The sequence below is a fragment of the Diospyros lotus genome, chromosome 6 (genome assembly GCF_014633365.1).
Source record: "Diospyros lotus cultivar Yz01 chromosome 6, ASM1463336v1, whole genome shotgun sequence".
NCBI lineage: Eukaryota > Viridiplantae > Streptophyta > Magnoliopsida > Ericales > Ebenaceae > Diospyros > Diospyros lotus.
Window position 1 is genome coordinate 4,401,489 of NC_068343.1, and position 24,154 is coordinate 4,425,642.

A 24,154-nucleotide genomic window follows, 5' to 3' on the forward strand; every position below is an offset into this window, starting at 1 on the left:
TATAAGACTAACTTAACACTCTATTAATTACTACTCGTAACTATTAAGTAAGAATTATGGTACAAACTAGTGTGATTAGTCAGTCAATCCATGATGGACCATGAGTGGCCTCCCTCCACTAAGAGATAGAGCCGGGAAGATATATACGATACAATACAAGTTCATAAGATGGGCCGGGCCTGGTCTGGCCTGAGGCCCATATTTAAGCACGAGGCCATGACCCAAACCACACGCAAAGGCGAAAATGGGGATCGGTCGCCCATCACATCGCCGGCTTCCGATCACGAGCGGGACCCACCTCTCGTTTGAACTTCTCTACGGGTTGACTCTCTTCCGGTTCGATTTCGAATTCATGTCCTACGTGTCAGTTCTTCTCTCTCTACTCTCTCCTTCACTCCTCTCTCGACTCTAACGTGATTTGGCCGGCCAAATCACGCACATTCGTTGCCGTTGGTGGATCTGCTTGTCCTCACTCCTCCCCATTTCTCTCTAGGGTTTTAGCGCTTTCTCGCTTAGACTGACATTGTTTTTTGAGTTTAGGGTTTCGATTCGTGTTCAATGAAGACGTTCTAGTTCAAAATTTTGTTTAGAAACCCTAAGTTTGCTAGCAATGCAGAGCGCATCCAGCTCGGTGGCCCAACCGGAGGCGATTTTGGAATGGCTGCAAAAAGAAATGGGGTACCGACCTCTGGGGCCGTACAGCGCTTCCAACAAGGCGCCAATGCCGTCGATCGACTCGTTCCGGAAGATTTGCCGGGGGAACATGATTCCTGTGTGGCACTTCCTGCTTACGCGAGTGAAATCCGAGAAGACGGTGGAGAATATCCGCCGGAACATACTCGTCCACGGCGGGGACAGCGGCGGTGGCGGAGGGGATCAGGTGAAGGCAGGAGAGGTGGGGAGGGGTAGAGGGAGGAGGAAGGATAAATTGGGGGCGGGCGGAGAGAGCTCCACTTCGAGTTCAGTGGAGACTAGTAGGGAAATTGGTTTGCAGGAGAGGAATTTGGCAGAGAAGGAGGTGGAGAGGTTGAGGCACATGGTAAGGCGGCAGCGGAAAGAGTTGAAGGCGCGGATGTTAGAGGTTTCAAGGGAGGAGGCAGAGCGGAAGCGTATGCTTGATGAGAGGTCTAATTACAGGTCGGATCTATAAATCAAATTCAATATATATATATTTTTTTTTTAACTTTTCTGTACCCATGATTTGTGAGAGCTGGCATACCATGTATGAAAATTGCATAGTTCTTAATGCGGTTAATATTTTTTCATGTGTAATGTGCTAGTTTTCAGTTTATTATCTTCTGGATATTGCTATGGATTGAATTCCCGGAGGGTAATGTTGAATTATCAAATATGAAAGTGGCAAGCCTCGAACAATTCATTGCTTCTAATAAGTCCGGGAATACTGTTGTATTTCCAATTATTAGGTCTTAGTGCTGTGTATGCATTAATGTTAATTGTCTTACTGCCTTTAAACTTTCAGTTAAAACAACAAATGCCCTTAGATTGAGGAATGGGCGAATTTAACAAGCTACCAGATTGGGTTGTCTGGAACTTTAACTTTGGGTGAACTGACATGTGCCTGAAGAATATGCAACTTAATGATGTCTCATAAGTTCTTCTTTAATAGTGTTTTCTGTTGTTAGCAGATGGAAGTACAATCTGTTTGAGTGATTTGAGATTTTGGCAAAGCTTACATCAATGAGAGGCTTTAAAAAATTCATAAAGTTGAGTGCCTTAAAACATTTTTTCTCATATTGCAGGCACAAGCAAGCAATGTTAGAGGTATATGATCAACAATGCGATGAAGCAGCAAAAATTTTTGCAGAGTATCATAAGCGCCTTCGTTATTATGTTAATATGGCAAGGGATGCACAAAGGTTGAGTGTTGATTCTTCTACTGAAGTTAGTGGTTACAGTGCAAATAGTGAGAAAGAGGCTGTTTATTCAACTGTTAAGGGCACCAAATCTGCAGATGATGTCATTCTTATAGAAACAACAAGAGAAAGAAACATCCGAATGGCTTGTGAATCTCTTGCACGGCAGATAATAGAAAAGATTCGGAACTCCTTTCCAGCTTATGAAGGAAGTGGTATTCACTTTAATCCTCAAGTAGAAGCTGCCAAGTTAGGCATAGATTTTGATGGGGATATATCTGAGGAGGTTAGAGATGTAATTGTAAATTGTCTGAAGAATCCTCCTCAATTGCTTCAAGCTATTACAGCATACACTGAAAGAATGAGGACATTGATTGTTAGAGAAATAGAAAAAATTGATGTTAGAGCTGATGCAGAAACTTTAAGGTACATTTATCATTTGGTCTCCTTTTTCCCTTTTTTCCTTTTGGTTTTGAAACACTTTATTTATAGCTAGGGTGCCATGCCCTTATTGTTTTTATTGGAATTGATTAAGAAATTGTGGCTTCATATATAAAGTTGGGTTGTGACTTCAAATAATAGTGTCAATTGATCAATTGAAGACATTTATACATCATCAGGCCTTTCCTTAAAAAGTTGCTTGTTTATGTTCTGAAGAAGTTTTGGAACTCAAACTTTCCCCCTTCCCTCAACATGTAGTACCGAAGAAGAAGAAGAAGAAGAAAAAGAATCGAAATAGTGAGGGGAAAGAAAATTAGGAGGAGAAAAAACTAAGAGAAGAGAAGAAGAAGAGAGAGAGAGAGAGAGAATCAATAACAATCTTTAAGTTTAGAAATCAATAATCAAGAACTAAGTAATTCTTAGACTTGTGGGTATTTGATGAGGATGAATCAGCAAGTAGATTCTGGCATGGCTGTATTTGGGCCAGGACCATCAACAAAGTTGTTATTGACTGACATTGGATCAATGATATCCTCTTTCTAGTGGGCTAGACTTTGGACAGAGCCTAGGGGTGCTAATCTTTGATGCTAGACTGAATACTGCTGATTGTTTGTCAATTTATCATGGCAACTGTTTTCTCCAGTGCTGTAATATTGTAACGACACATTTTGTCATTCCAATTTGATGTAAAACCAAAGAAGACAAAGGAAAATAACAGAAATAGGAAAGGATAAAAGAATAGGGGAAAAGAAGAAAGAGAAAGAGCATCCAAGGAAAAGAAAAGAGGGAGGGGGAATCAATACCATTCAATATATCTTGTGACCCAAAGCTAAATAATTTCTACTCTTGTTAAGGTATTTATATACTCACAAATTCCTACCAACAAGGAATTCAAATTAAACTAAGAAACAGAAACCATACAGACTTAATATTTAATATTCTATGTTCCTGAATTGCTAAACTTCTACAATAACTAGAACTATGTAATTCTCTAATAAGTAGAACTCATTATCTTCCTACATTACCTTTTGAATTTGGAGCTTATAAATAGCTCGAGTTAAATTTGTTTAAAATTGGATTCGAAAAGATCACTTTCTAGGATATGCTTCCTTCCATTTCTAATGAATGCACACGGTTCATTGTAACCTCTTAATGAAATATATATGTGCATTTTCAACCAAGTTTCCTTTTTAGTCATTTATTTTCTCATGTTGTTTTTACACTCTCTGAAAACCCTTCTCAACTTCTAGGATGAGCTCTTTAAAGTAAACACACTTAGTTGATTTAATCTACTTTTACTGCATGAAGCCGTAGAAGTTAATTGAACTGGCCACAGAGATTATACATCCTACTACATTAGCAAGTTAGATAGTCATTGGGATTATATCTTTGACCAAATAAAGGTCTTAAGACACCAGATCTAATGATTCCTTAAAATGAATTTCTTAATTAAATATCTATTTTGTCTGGATGTGTACAGAAAAGTGTGGTTTTCTCTGTAAAATAACATGTTCCATGTTTATTTTAGTTCCCCCCAATCACTTTATTATGTTGCCATGGAATAACATTTTTATCAGGTCAGTGAAATGAATGAGCAGTCCTTAAATTGTCATGAATCTGTGCAAGTCTTGATTGTTTATTGTCCTTGATGCAGAGTTGGAAGCTTTATATTTCCTAAGCGCTTGTATATGTTATTGCAATGAAGTGCACTCCTACCTATTCCTCTCCCAAAAGAAAAGACTGCTTCCTTTTTCTCTTTGTGGATATTGACTCACATTATTAAACTTCATATACGATTTATTGTCTCTTATCTTGCGCTAAAGTTGTGTGCTTATATTCATCCTTTTGCATCCTGGTAAGACATGTATTGTTATGGTAAAGTTTATATCTTTTGGGGTACTCTGATTGTTACTTTCTTTATATGAACAACCAAGGTTGTTAAAATCGGGATTTTAAGTGGGATCGAAAAAGTGTCCATAAAATCGAATCGTAAAATCGTAAGATTTTAGAGATAATTAAAAATACCCTTCAATTTTTGTAAATATGTTTATAATAACATAATTTTGTAGAAAATGAATTAATATATTTTAATAACCTAATTATTCCTTATTATAGTTCAAAAGATGATATTTCCAAAATATAGCTCAAAAACTAGCAGGTTGGTATAGGCAATTTAGAGGCAAAATATAGGTAATTTAGAGGTAAAATATAGCTTAAAATTCTTTAGAGGATTCTTTCAACGTGTTCCATTAGATTTATGTTGCATTTTTTTCTTGATTTAACATTGATTAAATCAAGTAAAATCCTGATTTGGGGTTTGGTGGTCCATTAATTAATTACTTGTTTGTCTTGATTTACTTATGCAATCAATGTTAAATCAAGTAAAAATTATAATTTAAATCAAGTAAATTGGAACTTATGCAATTAATGTTAGATGCTATGTGACATTGAAACTTATGCAATTAATGTTAAATCAAGTTCCAATTTAGAGGCAAAATATAACAATTCATTGCATAAGTTCTAATGTCAGATGCTATGTGACATTGAGACGTTGGAAGCATCCTCTAAATTGCAACTTAAATCAATGAAGGTCTTTGAATCGTAAAATCGTTTGAGGATTTCTGAAGCGTAAAATCGTATATGTAAAATCGAGATTTTATAGGATTTTATCCCAAATTGGATTTTACATGGGATTTGAATCGTTTAAGGGTCTTTGAATCGTAAAATCGTATGCTTAAAATCGGGATTTTAACAACAATGTGAACAACACCTTCTTTTAGGCCTATCAAGTGATTCATTCTTGTTTCTCAATCAGGTACAAGTATGAGAATAACAGGGTAATGGATGTTTCTTCTGCTGATGCAAGCTCACCTCTACAATATCAACTTTATGGCAACGGGGAGATTGGAATTGATTTGCCTTCAAAGGGAACTCAAAATCAACTGCTTGAAAGACAGGTCATCTTTATATGATTCTATATCTATTTTTTTATGACATCCATGCTACTATGTAAAGGGAACACCTAATTGGTTTTCTTTCTGAATCTCTGTATGGTTTTCTTCATCCTAAAAAGCCAAGTGCTTCTATAATTTCTATCTTGATATTTTCCCATCAAAACAAGGATAAAGTGGAATTTTCATAACATTCTTATTATTATTCTTATCAATTTTCTGGAACTTGGAGTGCAGTGAAGAAAACACAGCATCTGTTTCTCTGAGAAGTTAGAGATCGTTAGAGGGAGGAAGGTAGAATAGTTAGCAGGGTAATAGATATTGAAGGAAGAATAAAATATAGCAAATTAGTCTTGTATTTTATGTATGCCAGTTTACTACTAACGTTTTTACCTGTTCATTACTTTACTATGAGGATTCATTTAGTTATATTGCCATGTGTATTCTTGGTGGCTCATATTATTACTTCTAACTTTCATTTATTGATTTTTCTCATTTCTGATGTATGGTTGTGCCTAATGCACCATGTATCTGTTGAAACTTTTACATGGATTTTGCAGTTGAAATAATTTCATTGATAGCTTGCTTATTTTCTCTGACAGAAAGCACATGTTCAGCAATTTTTGGCCACTGAAGATGCACTGAACAAAGCTGCAGAAGCTAAGAATGCATGTCAAAAACTGCTGCAGCGTCTAAATGGAGGTGGCGATGCTGTATCTTCACAATCCCTTATTGTTCCCTCTTCACAAAATGTGGGCAGTCTCAGGCAATTTGAGGTAATATTATGTTGGTGACAGTTTAGGATGCAAGGACTCTACTTGGTTGAATTATTAATTAATAGTGAAGGAAGTATGACAATTAAGAAGTCTAATAAACAAGAGTGGAATCTAGCCGTATATTGGACTTAAATGGGACTTGGACTTTTATTTTTGCTAAACCAAAGTATTTTTGCTAGCTGATCTATAAGTAATATCTATTGCATCTATCCTTGCTAGCTGATCTAGGATTTGAGTTTGGAAACATTTGTCCATGCTGGAACTAAGGTTGCCTGACTTAGCTGTAGTCATTTGCAGGCTTTTCTATTGTAAGAAATCAAGAAAATTGTGATGTTACTTGAAACCCTGTATTTTCATATTTGAATTTTTGTGATTGAATGGCATTTGATAGTATATTGCCTGGTTCCTTGGGATGCTAGCTTGTGTCACAACTCACAAGGAAATCTATATTATTGGTAGAACAGTTTTTTTTTTATGGTTGTTTTTCCAGTACATGTCCATTTTATGATTTTTTGTGTAGAACCTTATATTCCCAGTAGACTCATTATTGGATTTTCCCTAGTCTCAGTGCATCCTTTTCCTTTGAAATCCTTTAATATTCCGTACTTATTTTTAACCTCTCCAAGTTTTTGAGGGAGCTACTTCTGAAAATGAAGAGCATGCCTTGTCTTGGGAGAATTCTGCTACAACTCTTGCTAGGCTGGTCTGCAAAAAAGTTCGCTTTGATGACATGCCCTAAGGGTAGTCAGTGTAATTTACCTATTTTTTAGGGTTAATTACCAGAAAAAAAGACCTACCTTTCACTGTGTTTTCAATTATGTACCGAATTTTTAAATTTTTTTGGTACTAGGACCATACATCCAATTTGTTTCTGTGAAGACATTTGTTTTAGATTAGTTTCTGTACTTAGTTTTTTTCCTTGTTGATAAATCTGTTAGCATTTTTCCCTAATGTAATAGGTGTTTGTTAGTTTGTTTTAAAGCTGACAAGATGGGGTTTATTTTGGTCAGGGTGGGCAGTTGGTTGTAACTGTCCTGCCCGCCTCTATGATCTATAAATAGGGGCTAGGAGGGGCTCAGAAATAGCATGGAAAACATTAAGTTGTCTTGAGAGAGTTGAGCGAGAACTTGCTAGGTCGAGAGGAGGGTTGATTTGTATTTTCTCTTGGGGTGTTCTTCTCTGTTTAGTCTAGGGTTTTAGACTGAGGGAAAGAGAGGTATTTCCTAGTGCATGTAATCGCTGTAAAGTTTCAAGATAGTGGAGTTTTTCATGGACTCAAGGCAGTCTGGATGTAGGTCTCACTTATGAGACTGAATCAAGATAAAATCTTGTGTCTCTTGTGTGGATTGTTGCTGTTTTGTGTTCCTGTTTTCTTGTGCTTTCTGTCAAGTGTTGTGTATCTTGATATTTGGGGTATAATCAGTGAGTTCTTGGAGGGATAGTTTGCAGCTTGGAAAGGGTTGAAATCCTTCTTCTTGTGTCTTGGTGAGAGGGATTCTTTGAGAGCTTTCTTGTTGATCGACGATTTGGGAGAATAGGCGAAGTCATGATCGGGGAACTGTAGCCGAGGCGGCAGCTTCAGGGGCTTGATCTTGCAGCCGTCGAAGAGCTTGTCGGCGGCGGAGACTGAGGCTCGCTCCAACAGCCCACTGAACTCGAACTCGAAATCGTTGTCATTCTCTTCATTATTATCTCTCTTGGTTTTCGGAATTATGGGCTTCTCTTCCCATTTGAAGGGGATCGTGGAAGGGACATCGCCGTTGGATGCTACGGTGGAGTCGCGGAAGAAGGAGGAGCGGGTGGGGCTGGTGGGGGCACTGGAGAAGAAGTTGCAGAAGCTCTGGGGACTGGACGATGCACTTATGTACGGAGAAGTGCACGCACTGTCGAAGTTGAAATCCCCTGTTGGCAATAGTATCATCACCTCCATCTTCATTTCTTGGATTCAGAAGAAAGAACCAAAAACCAATGAATCTTAAAGACTTCACAACAGTTGACAACTGAAGTTAAGTGTAGAGAAAGAAAGAAATAAGGAGGAAAAGAAGGAAACAGCAGCGAAGCAGAGAGGGCAGAGCAGAAGTTGCAAAGCCACCTTTTGAACTGTCATCAGTGTGGTGCAGCTTATTTTGAAGGCTTTACGCAAGCCAGCTCTCTCTCTCTCTTTCTCTCGCAACGATGGCCGCGTTCATCACGGCTGCCATGGAGGGTGGGTGACGGCCCATATGTGTGCGTCTGTTTGTGTATATTGGGAAGTGGGTGATGGTCGCGACCCCGTTTGTATTTGTGTATTTGTATATATATATGTATACAGAGCCGAGTGTATATGTATATATAAGTTTGGGACAAGCACAACGGAGCCGTTTACTCGCATTTACGGCAAGGACTAAAAGAGTAGTTTTTTAATTGTTTAAAGACCTAATCTTGAGGTTTTTTAGGTGAGGGATTGAATGTCATATTTTGTAATAGTTTAGGGACTTTTAAATGTATTAAGCCTTTGTTGTGTGTGTGGCGGTCTTTAGAACAACAGTTTCAAATTTGTACTGCCATCTGTCTTTTGTTAAAATCATTTGTTAAAGGTATTAAATTCTAATTCTTAGTTGGCATATTGTGTTTAGCATCACCCAAATGTCTATTTCAGTCTATTATGTTTAGCATCACCCAAATATACATTCTAATTCTTTGTATGTATATTCCACCTTGTCAAAGGTATTAAATTCTTAGTTGGCATCACCCAAATGCCTAATTCAGTCATGTAGGAGATTTGGAGGGAAGTGACGTGTGTCATGACCCTAGGAGTAATAAAGGGGCATTATTGTAATATGGTATAATAGTTAGAGATATTTTATAAGTTGTTTAAAGCACATGGGTGTTGTTAGGATGTTGTTAGAAATTAGTTAAGTATCTAGCTATGCCTATAAAAAGGCCAATTGTAAGTGGAGAGATTTCATGCTTGAATTGATTAATGAAAATCTAATTCTCTCTACAATTCTCCGTCTCATTTTTTCTCTACTTCTTTCCCTCATTTTTCTCTACATCCTTCCCCCATTTTTGTCCAAATATCCCTCTAAACTTTTTGTTCTTAATCCTAAGCCTCTCGGATCCCTCCGAATACCAATTTCAGCCCGTTATGGACCCTAGGTTCATGACAAATGGTATCAGAGCATCGTTCCTTGGTTGTTAATGTCCGACAGCTATTGACGACTCCTTTGTGATTGAGTTCCGACGATCTAGGCCGCAATCTTTAGCAACCCAGGCTGGTTCAAGGAGCTACCATCTACCGGTGGTCCTTGGCCAGTCGTTAAGATTGTAGTAAGGAGTCAATTCTTCATATTGATTGGAAATTATAGTTGAATCGAATTAGAAGATTTCCAACCGTAGAATCTATTGCGACTGGCTCTTCCAAATGCCGAAGCAGACTCAAGGCCAAGCGATTTGGAATTGGAAATGTTGTCGATTTTTGGAGGCGAAGCCAACAGTGACACTTAGTTGTGAAACTCTAAGCGTGTTGCTGACTTCTGGAGGCGACTTCGAAGGATGGTTAGGTTAGTGAATTTTCATATTCGATTGTGATAGAGGAGGTGAGATATGACCATGATTCTCAGCAACCCAGTCGAATTCAAGGAGCTATCTGCTAGTGGTCCTCGGCCTAGAAGGTTGTGATTGGAGGGGTGACCAGAGGTGAAGCGGACGGCCCAGAGGGTTGCGATTGTCCAAGGCAAACGTGAGTCCGTCGAAGGTGAAGCGGACAGCCCAGAGGGTTGCGACCAAACTAGAAGACCATTCCAACCCAGACTGATAAGCTTCCTACAGGTGTGGCTGTGGTGTTACAGTTTTGATCAGGAATTCCATTCGGAATTCTGTGGGTGTGGTTGCTAGATCCGAACGCACAGTGGTGCTGTGATTTTTGGGTCAAGAAGCAATTCTGACCGTACAGATGAAGTGAGTTGCCCATCTTGATTGGAAAAAGGGATTCCGACCATTTTGTAAGAGTCAACCCAAAGAGAATCGGACCCTTAACCGGTGACTGAAGCAACGAGAATCAATTCTCATTAGTCGATTTTTTGGAAGGGTGAAGCAGTCCGACGATATAAGCCGCAATTGTCGTGACTTAGGCGAAACCTACAGGTTGAATTCGGCTGAGATCTTTAGTGATTCAGAGCAGCAGAATTAATTAATTTGATAGGTGATTCATAGAAGCGATTCATTGCAATGGATTCAAGGTTGATGAATTGAGAGGAGATCGATTCTTAATTAGGCGAAGGCATAGCAGCTATTTTGGAGTCAATTGATTTTTTGGAGGCTATTTATCCATTGCGTTAGTCAGCTTTAATTGGCAACTCAGTTGCAGATCAGAGTGGCGTAGCGGATTTGATGGATTTTGTGTGAGAAGTGGACTCTTCCAGCTTATCTAGCTCGTTGGTTGTTGGTGCTTGAGGCTGTGAGCAAAGGGAAACAAAGGTTAATTTTGGCTTTGAATTTTGAGTTAACTTGTTTGAAGAAGAGCAGTATGTATATAGCTCATTGGTCTTTAAAGTATGTTGTTGGTGAAAAGGCAGCCAAGGGGAGCAATGCATATATGAGACCATTAGAGTCTCAATTGCAGCAGAAGAATGCTACATTTTAAGTGGAAAATTTTGCTCGTGAATCCATGGAAAGCAATGGAAGCATGAGGTAATTGGGGCCTCAATGGTAGCAAAAGAAAGCTGCAATTTCAGCTTGCAACAGGAAGAGTCGGGAGCAGTTTATTCAGAAGAATTAGGCTTGGGAAAGGTTGGATAATGTGTCTAGTCGAATTGACAAGGGAGCAAGCATTGGGATTCATGAAACGTGCTAGAAATTCGGTCATATGTTCCGCGAGGAGTTGTAGGAGTTTGCGATGATACTGATTAAGAAGTATCATTACACTTTCCGATAGAATATTTCGATGACTATCGTAAGAGTTTTAACAAAGATGAATTCCTTAAAATAGAGCCGCTGAAAGAGAAATGGAGGAGGCGAGAAGCAAATTCATTGCTCACTTCCAATGTTGAGCAGAAAAAGTATACTGGTTTAGGCAAAATGGGCTGAAAGATTTGGGGGTGTTTCGGATCAGAAGTTTGTGGGAAATGGAATAGCATTGGATCAAGAAAATTTGACTGAAAGACCCTCAATTTACACATATTAGGGCTGGAATCCTTCCTCCTATTTTGGACCTACCAAAAGCTAAGGATTCTTTGGCTTGGGGTAAAATGGGCAGCAAGAAGGTGGAGGAGTACATGGAAGAAGGGATTGAAGAATTGGGGGATAACAGTCTTAACGATTGGAAGCACCTCACGCACCCCCACTGGTACTAAGAATCCAATTGCTAAAACCCTCAATATGACATCGCTGGAGGAGGTAATTGTTGAGGATGAAGCTGAGATGTTCGCTAGCAATCCAGGAGTCAAAGATCTTGGAATGGAAACGACCACAACAGCCTTAGATTGTGGACATCTTAAATCTATTTCTCTTGATAGAATAGGAATGGAAGGAGTTGTTGAATTTCCTACTATGGATCAATATGTTTCTGATCTAGAGCAATGGAGGACACAAAGGATAAAGCGAAACAAGATGAAAGGAAGAAAGGGAAGGGATTCTTTGTTGAAGGGACCGAGACCCTTGTTGTTTTGCTTATTCATGTTTCCATTAGTGTGGCAGCAAGACATAATGTTGTTGCTGCTGAGGAGAAAGAAAAGAGAAAGCAAAAGAAGAGGAAAAAATAAGATAAGAAGAAGGAAAAACGAAGAAGAAACCAATGGGTGAAGTTGGGCATTGGATAAAGAAACAGTGGCTTGGTTGTAATAAGTTTCTTGGGGACAAGAAACTTTTCAAGGTGGGGAAATTGTCATGACCCTAAGAGTAATAAATGGGTATTATTGTAATAGGGTATAATAGTTAGTTAGAGATATTTTACAAGTTGTTAGAAGCACATGGGTGCTGTTAGGATGTTGTTAGAAATTAGTTAAGCATCTAGCTATGCCTATAAAAAGGCCAATTGTAAGTGGAGAGATTTCATGCTTGAATTGATTAATGAAAATCTGATTCTCTCTATACTTCTCTCCCTCGTTTCTCTCTACATCATTCTCCCGTGATGCGGTCACCAATCAAGACCTGGCCCAAAGCTGACCTGACCATGCCGGAACAATATTTTAATACTTCTTAAAATTTAGAATTCTACTTGATTTAGGATTCAACTTCATGTTTCTACTTGATTTGGGATTTTACTTCATGTTGGATTAGGATTTTATTTTTATTAGGATTTTAGTTGGATTTTGTTTACAAATATTAGATGGATTTGGATTAGCCAAATCCTATAAATATGTCTAGGATCTAGAGTTTGTAATCAAGTTTTTCTCAATCAAATTTCAGCAACCTATTTGGGTTTTCTTAGCAAAACAATCTTGTTTTTGCGTCTTCTTGAAAGCCAAGCTTCGACCATTGAAGTTTGTTCTTTTAAGAGTTTATTTTGGTGTGTTTTTTTCACACACGCGCTACACGCTGCGTCAGGTGGTATCAGAGTGGTTAATCAATCAATTAGATGGCCAATCTTGAAGGTAACGGTAGCAACCAGCCTTGTGACGATGATCAAGGGTTGTTCGTAGTTTGGAGAGCAATCGAAGAACAACGAGAAGTAACTCGTACTATCCAGCAACAATTGGAGCAAATTAGCAACCAATTGGGCACCTTACTACAAATTGATGATGACAGGAACCTGAATAATGGGGTGAATCAAGCCGGAGCGGGAAGACCACCCATTAATCATGTCCTTGTTAATCCTAGAAGACCAGTGATTGAAGATAGCGATGAAGAGGATGATTTTGGTCGAGCAATAGCTAACCCTAGTGGTAGAGGGGTTAGGAGGAATGCACATCAGCATAACCACTAGGTCAACGATGAGTATAAACTAAAAGTTGATATTCCTACCTTTAGTGGAGATCTTGATATTGAGGGGTTCCTGGATTTGATCACTGAGGTTGACCGTTTTTTCGAATACATGGAGATCCCAAACAAGTAAAGTTAGTGGCTTACAGATTGAAGGCGGTGCATCTGTTTGGTGGGAGCGATTAAGAGAGACGAGATTGAGGGAAGGCCGACAGCCAGTTCAGACATGGAGACGAATGAAGTAGCTGTTAAGAGGTAGGTTTTTACCCCTTGACTATAAACAATATATGTTTGAAGCTTATCAAAGATGTGCATAGGGAATAAAGAGTGTGAATGAATATACCTCTGAGTTTCTACGATTGGCGGAGAGAAACCAATTGTCAAAAAGTGACAATCAATAAGCAGCTCGTTACTTGAATTAATTTAAGCCTGCTATTCGTGATAAAATTGGGGTTCAGATGGTTTTGGGTGTGCTAGAAGCAAAGAACTTAACTTTAAATGCTGAGTTAATGTTGAGTGAGAGAGCTTGTAATGACAACTATCGTCAGTATAGTGGGAATGAAAATAAACAAGTAGCTTTTGATAAAGGCAAGTCGGTTCAGGGAGCGCAACCCTCCAATCCACCCCATACAGTCAACCCTAATAAGGCTACAACGGGGGGAAATATTCAAGGTACTACTTCTAATCTTCCAAAATCCCCTAATCCTTATGCAAAGCAATGTTTCAAGTGCAATGAGGTTGGGCATCGATCTAGTGATTGCCTAAGGAAGAAAATAGTTAACATTGTAGAAAGGGAAGAGGAAGATGTTGCTGAAGAGGAAGTATATTGCAGGCCTGATAGGGAGGATGACGAAGAAGATTATGGACATGGGGAATATACCTGTGTAGTGAGGAAGTTAATGCTGTCTCAAAAGAATTAAAATACTACTCAACGACATAAGCTTTTTCGCACGAGGTGTACGGTGAAATAAAAAATCTTTGAGTTAATTATTGATAGTGGAAGTTAGGAGAACATCATAGGAAGAGACGTGGTGGCAAAGATGCAGTTAACTCCTGAAAAACATCTAAGCCCTTACATGATTGCATGGATCAAAGAAGTTGGTGGCATACATGTGGATGAACGTTGCAGGGTGCCTTTCTCTATTGGTAAGTACTCCGACGAATTCTATTGTGATATTGTTGATATGGATGCTTGCCATATTTTATTTGGGAGGTCTTGGCAGTTTGATGTGGATGCTAAGCACTCGGGTAGAAAGAACAAATATCAGCTTGAGAAAGAAGGTGCGCGTTATACTTTGTTACCCATAGTGGAAAAGAACCAAACCAAAGCTTCTAAAGTGGAGGGGCGAAATTTTCTTAGCATTACACATAAGCACACTGAGTTTGTGAGGGAGTGTAAGGATACTCAAGAGGTTCACTTATTGGTTATCAAGGGAGAGAGCGTGAGTGAGCCACTGAAGGTGAATCAAATTCTAATGGAGGTGCAGGGATTGTTGGAGGAATTTCATGATGTGGTTCCTTAGGAGTTGCCTAATGAGCTACCTCCTATGAGGGATATTCAACACCACATTGACTTGGTTTCTGGTGCTAGCTTGCCTAACCTACCACGCTACAGGATGAGTCCTAGGGAGAATAAGATTTTGCGTGAGCAGGTAGAGGAATTATTGAGAAAATGGCACATTCAAACTAGCATGAGTCCATGTGCAGTGCCAGCATTATTGACACCAAAGAAAAATGAGAGTTGAAGGATGTGTGTTGACAGTAGAGCTATTAAAAAAATTATTATTAGGTACAAATTTCCAATTCCTATGCTCGACGACATGCTTGATCAACTTGATGGGGCTGTGATTTTTATCAAAATTGATCTTAGAAATGGTTATCTTCAAATCAGAATTTGACCTGGAGATGAGTGGAAGACAGCTTTCAAGACGAGAGATGGGTTGTTTGAGTGGTTAGTCATGCCCTTTGGACTAACCAATGCACCAAGCACTTTCATGAGACTAATAAATCAAGTATTACGCCCTTTCATTGGTAAATTCGTTGTGGTGTATTTTGATGATATTTTGATATACAGTAAGTCTATTAATGAGCATAAGGGGCATATTCGGGATGTGTTGTGTGTTGAGGAAAAAAAAACTTTATGCTAATTTGAAGAAGTGTACTTTTATGAGTGAAAGTTTGTTGTTCTTGGGCTTTGTTATAAGCAAAGAGGGCATAAAGATAGATGAGGAAAAAGTGTGAGCTATTAGAGAGTGACCAACCCCTTAAAATGTCAGTGATGTGCGAAGTTTCCATGGGTTAACAACTTTCTATAAGCGGTTTATCAAACACTTTAGTTGTATTGTGGCTCCAATTACTGAGTGTTTAAAGAAATGAAAGTTCCATTGGGGTGAAAAACAAGAGCAAAGTTTCGCCTTGATAAAAGATAAATTATGTACCACCCCTGTCTTAGCTTTGCCAAGCTTTGACAAATTGTTTGAGGTTGAGTGTGATGCGAGTGGAGTGGGTATAGGTGCTGTGTTGTCCCATGAGAAGAGATCAATTGCATTTTTCAGTGAGAAGTTGTGTGAAGCCATAAGAAAGTGGTCTACTTATGATAAGGAGTTTTATGCAGTGGTGAGGGCTCTTAAGACATGGGAACATTACTTGATTGCCAAAGAATTTGTTCTTTACACGGATCACCAAGCTCTTAAGTACTTGAGTAGCCAAAGGCAATTGAGGAGTGATATGCATGCTAAATGGTCTGCTTTTATTGATAAATTTTCATATAAAATTGTGCATAAGTCGGGACAACATAATCGACTGGCGAACGCTCTGAGTAGGCGTGTAGATTTGATCAAGACGCTTAGTGTTGAGATTGTTGGGTTTGAATGCTTGAAAGAATTATATGCTACAGACGAGGATTTCAAACATGTGTGGGAACAATGCATGTCTCAGCAATCGTAAGGAGATTTCTATGTGCATGATGGGTTTCTCATGAAGGGAAATCAATTGTGCATCCCTTCGTGAGAAAATTATTCGAGATTTGCATGGTGGTGGCTTAGCAGGGCATCTTGGTAGAGACAAGACTATTGAAGCTGTTATGGGAAGGTATTATTGGCCAAGAGCAAGGAGAGATGTTTCTATTATTGTGGCGAGGTGTTATATATGTCAAATAGCTAAGGGGCACTCTTCTAACGCCAATCTCTACATGCCATTGCCTGTTCCCAATGCTATTTGGGAAGATTTGTTTATGGACTTCGTGTTGGGTTTACCGCAAACCCAACGAGATATGGATTCTATTTTTGTAGTGGTTAACAGGTTTTCCAAGATGGCACGCTTTCTTCCATGCAAGAAGACGACAGATGCAGTAGCTACAGCCAAACTGTTTTTCAAGGAGATTGTTAGACTACATGAAGTCCCTAAAACTATTACTTTGGATCGTGATACAAGATTTTTGAATCATTTCTGGATTACCTTGTGGAGAATGTTCGATTCATCTTTGAATTTTAACAACACGGCACATCCCCAGATTGATGAACAGACAGAGGTGGTGAATCGTACTTTAGGAAATCTGATTCACAGTGTTTGCAAAAATAAGCCAAGACAATGGGACCTAGTCATAGCTCAAGCGGAATTTGCCTACAACAACGTCGTGCATAGCTCAACAGGAAGATCACCATTCTCTATCGTATACATGAAAGTTCCTAATCATGCATTGGATTTGATAAAATTGCCAAAGGTACCAGGTTTCAATTTTGTAGCTAGTGACTTAGCCGAGCACGTTCAAGCAGTTCAGGAAGATGTCAAGCAAAAGTTGCACGAGGCGAATAAAAAGTACAAGGCAGCAGTTGACAAGCATAAGAAGCACAAGATATTTGCGGTTGGAGATGAAGTCATGATATTCTTGAAGAAGGAACGGATTCTAGCAGGACAACAGAATAAGCTCAAGCCAAAGAAGTATGGTCCTTACAAGATTACAAAGAAGATCCATGATAATGCTTATGTTGTGGATTTGCCAAATCATATGGGTATTTCCAAAACATTCAATGGTGCTGATCTTTATTTGTATTTGCCGGACGTTGAGTTGTCATATCCAGATCATAATTCAAGGACGAATTCTTCTCAAGTGGAGGTGAATGATGCGGTCACCAATCAAGACCCGGCCCAAAGCTGACCCGACTATACTGGAACAATATTTTAATACTTTTTAAAATTTAGAATTCTATTTGATTTAGAATTCTACTTCATGTTATTTTAATACTTCTTAAGTTTTAGAATTCTACTTGATTTAGGATTCAATTTCATGTTTCTACTTGATTTAGAATTTTACTTCATGTTGGATTAGGATTTTATTTTTATTAGGATTTTAGTTGGATTTTATTTACAAATATTAAATGGATTTGAATTAGCCAAATATTATAAATATGCTTAGAATCTAGAGTTTATAATCAAGTTTTTCTTAATCAAATTTTAGCAACCTATTTGGGTTTTCTTAGCAAAACAGTCTTGTTTTTGCGTCTTCTTGAAACCCAAGGTTTGACCATTGAAGTTTGTTCTTTCAAGAGTTTATTTTGGTGTGTTTTTTTCACACATGCGCTACACGCTGTGTCACCCCATTTCTGTCCAAATATCCCTCTAAACTTTCTGTTCTTAATCCTATGTCTCTCGGATCCCTCTTAATGCCAACTTCAGCTCGTTATGAACCCTAGGTTCATGACAACGTGGCATTTCAAACCACCTTATTTAGCCAATTCATCTTTTCTAAAATCACGTCATTATTGAGAATGGCATGTCAAAAATTAATGGTCTCTTTTAACAATAGATTGTTGACAGTACATATTTGATGCAAATTGAAAGTCTATATCTATTATTGAAAAAATTAAAAGTTAGGTACATAATTGAAAATAAGTAAAAGGGGGTTCTATTTTGGTAATTAATCCTTTTTTTATAAGCAAGAAAAAAAATAAAATATATTTAGTTTGAAGAAAATACATAATGGATTGGTTGAACAAGACTACTCCATGATGCCACCTTAGCTACCAAAATTGATGCCTAATACATGCAACTTTTTTCTATCTAATAATTTTGGAGTTTCCTTGGTAGGCTCAGCCTCATGGTATTTCTGAGGGGGTGAGCTTGTAAAGAAATATCTGTGCCAAAAATTAAGGCTGCCCAAGCTTTATCTAGTGTAAGCTGGGCTCTGCCTGTGTTTGCTCTGGAAAGTTCTTAACTGTAGCCATAGACATCTTGTTTCTTGTCCATATTCAAGCTAACTATGAATTGAGAGCTGGTCTTCAGGTGCTTGTTTCTGAATACTTATTATCTTTCTGCAGTTAGAGGTTTGGGCCAAAGAAAGAGAAGCTGCTGGATTGAGGGCCAGTTTGAATACTTTGATGTCTGAAGTACAACGCTTGAATAAATTGTGTGCAGAGAGGAAGGAAGCTGAAGATTCTTTGAGAAAGAAGTGGAGAAAGATTGAAGAGTTTGATGCCCGCAGATCTGAACTTGAACTGATATATAATGCTCTACTTAAGGCCAACATGGTAAGATAGCTTTGGCTTAAGTATCTGTTGGGTTACTGTAAGCCAGTAGTGACATTTGAATGGTATCCCTATGCTAGTAGGTCTGATATAATCATCATTTGTTCATATGCATCAACCTGTGTCATTTTTCATGCTGATTAGAAGATCACCCCTTTAGCAACGGCATTTTCAATCAACCTGAAATCCAGTGACTTCTGAACGAATTTTGTGGGTATAAAAACTGTCTGAAAATGCACAATTATGTTCTTGTTTAGTCTAAAGATTCTTTTTAGTAGAACCAGATGATGAAATCTTTGATAAAAATAAGCTTGTTTTTAGTTTTAGCTATCACACTGGGTTGTTACAGACTTACTGTTTTAACTTCTAATAGTTTGATGATTTAATTACAGCCAAGGCATTCAAAAATTTACGGTGAAAAATGTAAATGGAATATGCTGTAAAAAGTTTGTTTCTTCCCTGGCCTTCCTTGGCCTGCTCATAACTTGAAGATTAGGTTGGATGAGAACCTAATTCCCAGAGGACACGTTCAGCTTGTGCCGGGTCCATGCGTGAGGAGTGAATCCCTTTTTTTTTTTTTTGGCTTCTTTGTAATGTTCTTTTTTTTTTTTTTATTTCTTTTGGGGGGAGGGGCCTGGTTGATTCTTACCATGTCATGACATTTCAAGAGTGCATATTGATCAAAATTATGGAAGTTAGCAATCATATATGGAAATCTCTTCAGGTTCTTTATGTGTGTGTGTGTCTATCTTAAATACTTATTGATAGGCTATTTATGTAGGACTCATGGTGCATTTTATCCGTGATCAGTAAAAAGCCTTAAAATCCAATTTTGTAACCCAGACCTTAATATTGGATCATCCTATTGTCATTCTGTTCTTGAATATTTACAGTGGTTCCTGAGTTTTCATCAATCCAATACATATTGTTAAGTAGATATATTTTTTGCGGTTAGTTAACCAAGAGACATTAATAGAACTTGCACCAGGGGGCTTCTATTTGTGAAGTCTTTTCAACTACTCGTGATTGTAGAAGATTCATTGATCACTTTCTTTCCTTGATCAAAATTGCCCATTATTTTTGTCCATCCATCTCTTTGATCATTATTTCACAGTTCACAAATGAAAGAGAGGAGTTACTGCAAATATTTTCTACAAGACTCACCATAAGTGGACACTATGGGGTTGTTTAGTTGTGGAAAATTTTTTCTAGTTTTCTATCTCTAATCTTCTATAAAATCTCTAGTTTTTATTAAAATTTGAAAAACACACTCAAATTTTAGAAGTACAGAAAACTAATTTTTAATCTAGAAAATTGGAACACAGAGAGAGAGAGAGAGAGAGTGGTTTTTTCCTTTTGTGTAACTTGTGTTAGAGAAGGAGATTGAGATGATTTGGAGATAATTCTTTGGATGTTTTCCAAATGTCCAAATTAGTAAAGGAAAGTCTGAAAACTTATTTTAGGAGTTTTTCAAGTTTAGTTAAATTTTAGAGACCAGTGTTTTCTAAATCAACATTTTCTATTTAGAAAATTTTTGTATTTGAACAAGTTTTCTAATTGCAGTAATTTTCCAGAAAATTAGGGCTGTTTTCCACAACTAAACAGCGCCTATATTGCTTGTGCTATTTGTAGTTAATGCATGTTATTGCATTAACTAGTTATGTTAACATGTCCAATGATGTGTTTTTTATCTCATACCTAGCCTTTATCTGACTATGTGGGGTTGGCTACATGATGTTTTTTCTGAGAATAGAAATTTGCATTGCAGTTATGTTACTTTTGATATATATTTGTTTATATATACAAAATATTTATGCCTAGTTTTCTTGTTGTTTTCATGTAGTGGTATTATGGAACTAGCCTCTTGATTATTCTGAGCTTCCATATATCAAAAAGTATTCTTATGTTCATTCTGTTCAACTTGTAGGATGCTACTACATTCTGGAGTCAGCAACCATTAGCTGCAAGGGAATATGCTTCAAGCACTATTATCCCAGCATGCATGGTGGTTATTGAGATATCAAATAGCGCAAAAGATCTTATCGAGAAAGAAGTGTCAGCTTTTTCTCGGAGCCTTGATAATAACCTCTATATGCTTCCGTCAACCCCACAGGTGTGTAAATTGAGTGTCATGTTCTACATTGCAGCTTCAGCTCCTGTCAGTTGCAATTGTAGTTGTCTGAAAATTTTGTTTTGATTCTGGTCTGTTGCTGATTAGGAGTTAAAAGTATTTCTCATCATTTCCACTGCAATGGGTTGAAGTTCTGCTACCTATTTTATATATAGGTGTATGAGATTTGTAAGTAGAAGAGGCTAGATTGAAGAGAAATTATTCCTCTTTTGTTTAAGCAACTTATACATCTTTATTATCACTAGCTGTGTGAAAAGTAGATGATGAGGTTGAATTGGAGACTTTATAGTAATACATCCACGAAGATGTTTGTTAATAACAGAAATGTCATCACTCACCAGCACACCGTTCTTAATTTTTGTCAGTTTGCCTGTCTCCCTTTTTGGTTTCTAGGTGGCTTTTCTGGACAATTTTGTCAGATTAGAGTTTCCCTTCGGTACAGAATCCTTGCCATGTTTGACACAGAGATAGGATATAATATATATGTTTAGTCAAACATATATTTAATTTTGTTGAAGAACTAGTAATTCATGTAATCAGTAAACTGTTGAGCACAAACTGTAAAAACATGCAGCCATCATTTCCTTTAGCATTGGGGGAAAAATTCAGAGGTGTTTTGGTGGTGATGGTGGCTAGACTGACACGTGCAAATAAAATCTTTGCTAAAAAAAAAGTTATTACTTGGAAGTGAATTTTTATGTGCCCCTACTTCTCTTTGTAATTCAACTTGTTAATGACCAACTGTGTAAGATTAAATTTGTTAGGGAACAGAGCAAATACGGGTTCCATAGTCAATTGATATTTTTTTCTAGTTCATGGTTGGATTCAATTTGTTATGGTACCTAATAACTGCCTGCTGTTTATCAATCAGTCACTCTTGGAATCCATGGGTGCTAATGGATCTACTGGGCCTGAAGCAGTTGCTGCTGCTGAAAAGAATGCTGCTCTATTGACTTCAAGAGCTGGTGCTAGAGATCCCTCTGCAGTTCCTTCCATATGCCGGATCTCTGCTTCTCTTCAATATCCCGCTGGTTAGATTTTGATAGTATTTTCAAAGTTACGCATTCATTTTGCTTGGTAATGTGTTTTTGGTGCCTTTGTGCATTGGGGACACCTTTTTGGGGGGTCAATATAGGGTACCTCCAAAGATCAGAAATTCTAATTTGTGCCATGTTATATATATATGATAAGTTTGATGTAATAAAGAGGTTCAAAATATTACTCTAGTGAATTGCATAATTTACATTGAGAAGGTTTGGTCCTTGTTCTAGTACTTAGCATCTTGTTAAGTTGTCAATCACAAGGATAGGACCCCAAATCACCTATGGCTCTGCTATGGTGTCGACATACTAACTATTTCAGCAGCACATTTCAGACAAGGCAGACTGCCAGCTTTAAAACTTGAAAATAAAAAGAAAAATAAAGAATTTCCTTCGGTGGTTGAAATAATTGTTTCAATGGAACATTTTCTTGAGGTAGTGCTTGTGTAGAGCTCTCATTAGATATTACTTCACTGTTCACCCTGAAAAAGAATGGAGCTGCATCTAAGGTGAAGGTGAACTTGGAAAAAGTTCTTTTTCAACCTTGTATGATTACAGTAAACCAGTATTCTATTTCTGGATTCCACATTGAGGGAGATGCTAATGTACCAATTTTAGGAACGTGTAAAATTTTAGTATCTTTGTATATTAAAAGCTGACACTCTTCTTGGCAATTAGGCTTCAAGAAATAGAAATAACAGTAAAGGGTATATTTAGCTTCCGCTGTGGTTCTGCTTGTAAAATCGTGATTCTGAAGATAATTTAGATTCTTATAATGTTTGCAACCTTTTGGATTTTGGAGTGACTGGTATTTGATTATGGAATTTTGAGAATTTCTAATCCCTTCTAGCTGGCACTATTTTCCATACTTCTTCCTTTGATTCATTCTTTGTTGTTATTGAATTATTTCTTGTCAGGATCGGAAGGTTCAGACACTGGTTTAGCATCTGTATTACAGTCTCTAGAATTCTGTTTGAAGCTACGTGGTTCTGAGGCTTGTGTCTTGGAGGACCTGGCAAAGGCCATTAATTTGGTCCATGTACGGCGGGATCTTGTTGAGAGTGGTCATGCATTGTTGACCCATGGATATCGTGCACAACAAGAATATGAAAGGTACTGTCATGCCTGTTCTCTTATAGCATGGGAAATGCATGAGGTTTTCATATGAAAGGTTGCCTATAGCTAGAAGAAGCTTTTGTCTGAGCTTCCTGTTATGAGTACAAACGGCAATCCAGTGTCATTGATTAATTGAATTCCATCCGTAATTATAAAGAAGGGAATGAAAGGACTTGACCAGTCTACTTCTGTACCCCGTTTATGAATGGTACTTTCATCAAGTAGAAGTTTAAATCTGTCTTTTACACCAGATTTTTTTTGTTTGTTGTGGCTAATAACGTACTGCACTCTGAGCGCCCCCCCGCCTTCTCTCTGTGCACACGTCTGTACACTTGCAAACCCTTCTATTGGAACAAGAAAGCACAAAGCATAATTGTTCATTGAGCTTAGTACGTTCTTGTTTTTAAGCTCGTTTGATTTTAATTGAACATGCCCTTGCAGGACCACAAATTACTGTTTGACTTTGGCTGCTGAACAAGAGAAGACTGTCACAGAGAAGTGGTTACCTGAACTTAAGAGTGCAATTATAAATGCTCAAAAATGCCTTGAAGATTGCAAATACGTTAAGGGTTTGGTAAGTACAATCATTTGTAATGTCATGAATTTTTCACATTAGCAAATAGGTTAAATGATTGTTATTGATGAATTGCATGCTCTTGACTAAGATTTAGTGCCAATTGTCCAACGTCTTTTGTTTAAATTCCAGTTAAAACTGCAGTTTTCCACCCATGTTATATCCATGTGAACTAATTTTGAAGTGTTTTGGCGAGTGAACTTTCAAATTTCTGTGCAGCTTGATGAATGGTGGGAACAACCAGCATCGACTATTGTTGATTGGGTTACGGTTGATGGGCAAAATGTTGCTGCTTGGCAAAATCATGTGAAACAGCTTCTCACATTTTATGACAAGGAGCTTCTGTGAGTAGATCTTTATGAAACTCATAAAAGCCTTCAAATTTGACCGAGGTACCCCTCGTTTACAACTGTTATCTTCAACTTCCATGCCAATTTTGGGTACAACAACGAAACCTGAGGCCTGTTTGAAATGTTTTATAGTCAGTCCTAAAAGAAGGGGTAAAAATGGGTGAGTCTGGTCTTCAGTCTTGTTACGCCTTTGTATAGATGGTTCTTCCCCTGGAAGGATTTTTTTGTATATTAGCCATTTATTGTTCCAGGAGGACAGGGCATCGTCTGCGGGATTGAGGTCGGATGGGTTCTTGTTCTGTTGTCATTTGGTTCTTGCGGATTGACTGTTGTAATGTTGTCCGGAAACATTCATGATGATGGTTGGTGTAAAAGTTAAGCCTGCTTGCATCACAATCTATTTTTTCCTCGATTCTTCTCTCAAAGTTATGAATTCCGAGGGACCATATCAGATTTGCGAACTTGAGCATTGAGCAAGA

General features: G+C 37.9%; 1 protein-coding gene across 1 annotated transcript; it reads left to right on the forward strand.

Moving 5' to 3' along the window:
- Positions 1-338: 338 nt before the first annotated feature.
- LOC127803357 (AUGMIN subunit 5) lies at positions 339-24,071 on the forward strand. The gene is made up of 10 exons (XM_052339523.1): positions 339-1,137; positions 1,761-2,300; positions 5,131-5,272; positions 5,869-6,042; positions 18,258-18,467; positions 20,392-20,577; positions 21,467-21,626; positions 22,553-22,748; positions 23,193-23,325; positions 23,545-24,071. The coding sequence occupies exons 1-10, from the start codon at positions 611-613 to the stop codon at positions 23,671-23,673; spliced, it is 2,397 nt and encodes a 798-aa protein (XP_052195483.1). The 5' UTR covers positions 339-610; the 3' UTR covers positions 23,674-24,071.
- Positions 24,072-24,154: the final 83 nt, after the last annotated feature.

Bases quoted from the DNA above. Each gene is read 5' to 3' on its own strand.
- LOC127803357 (XM_052339523.1), top strand. From the start codon at position 611: ATGCAGAGCGCATCCAGCTCGGTGGCCCAACCGGAGGCGATTTTGGAA. The intron at 5,273-5,868 runs GTCATCTTTATA...TTTCTCTGACAG, and splicing joins ATCAACTGCTTGAAAGACAG to AAAGCACATGTTCAGCAATT. The intron at 20,578-21,466 runs GTGTGTAAATTG...TTTATCAATCAG, and splicing joins TGCTTCCGTCAACCCCACAG to TCACTCTTGGAATCCATGGG.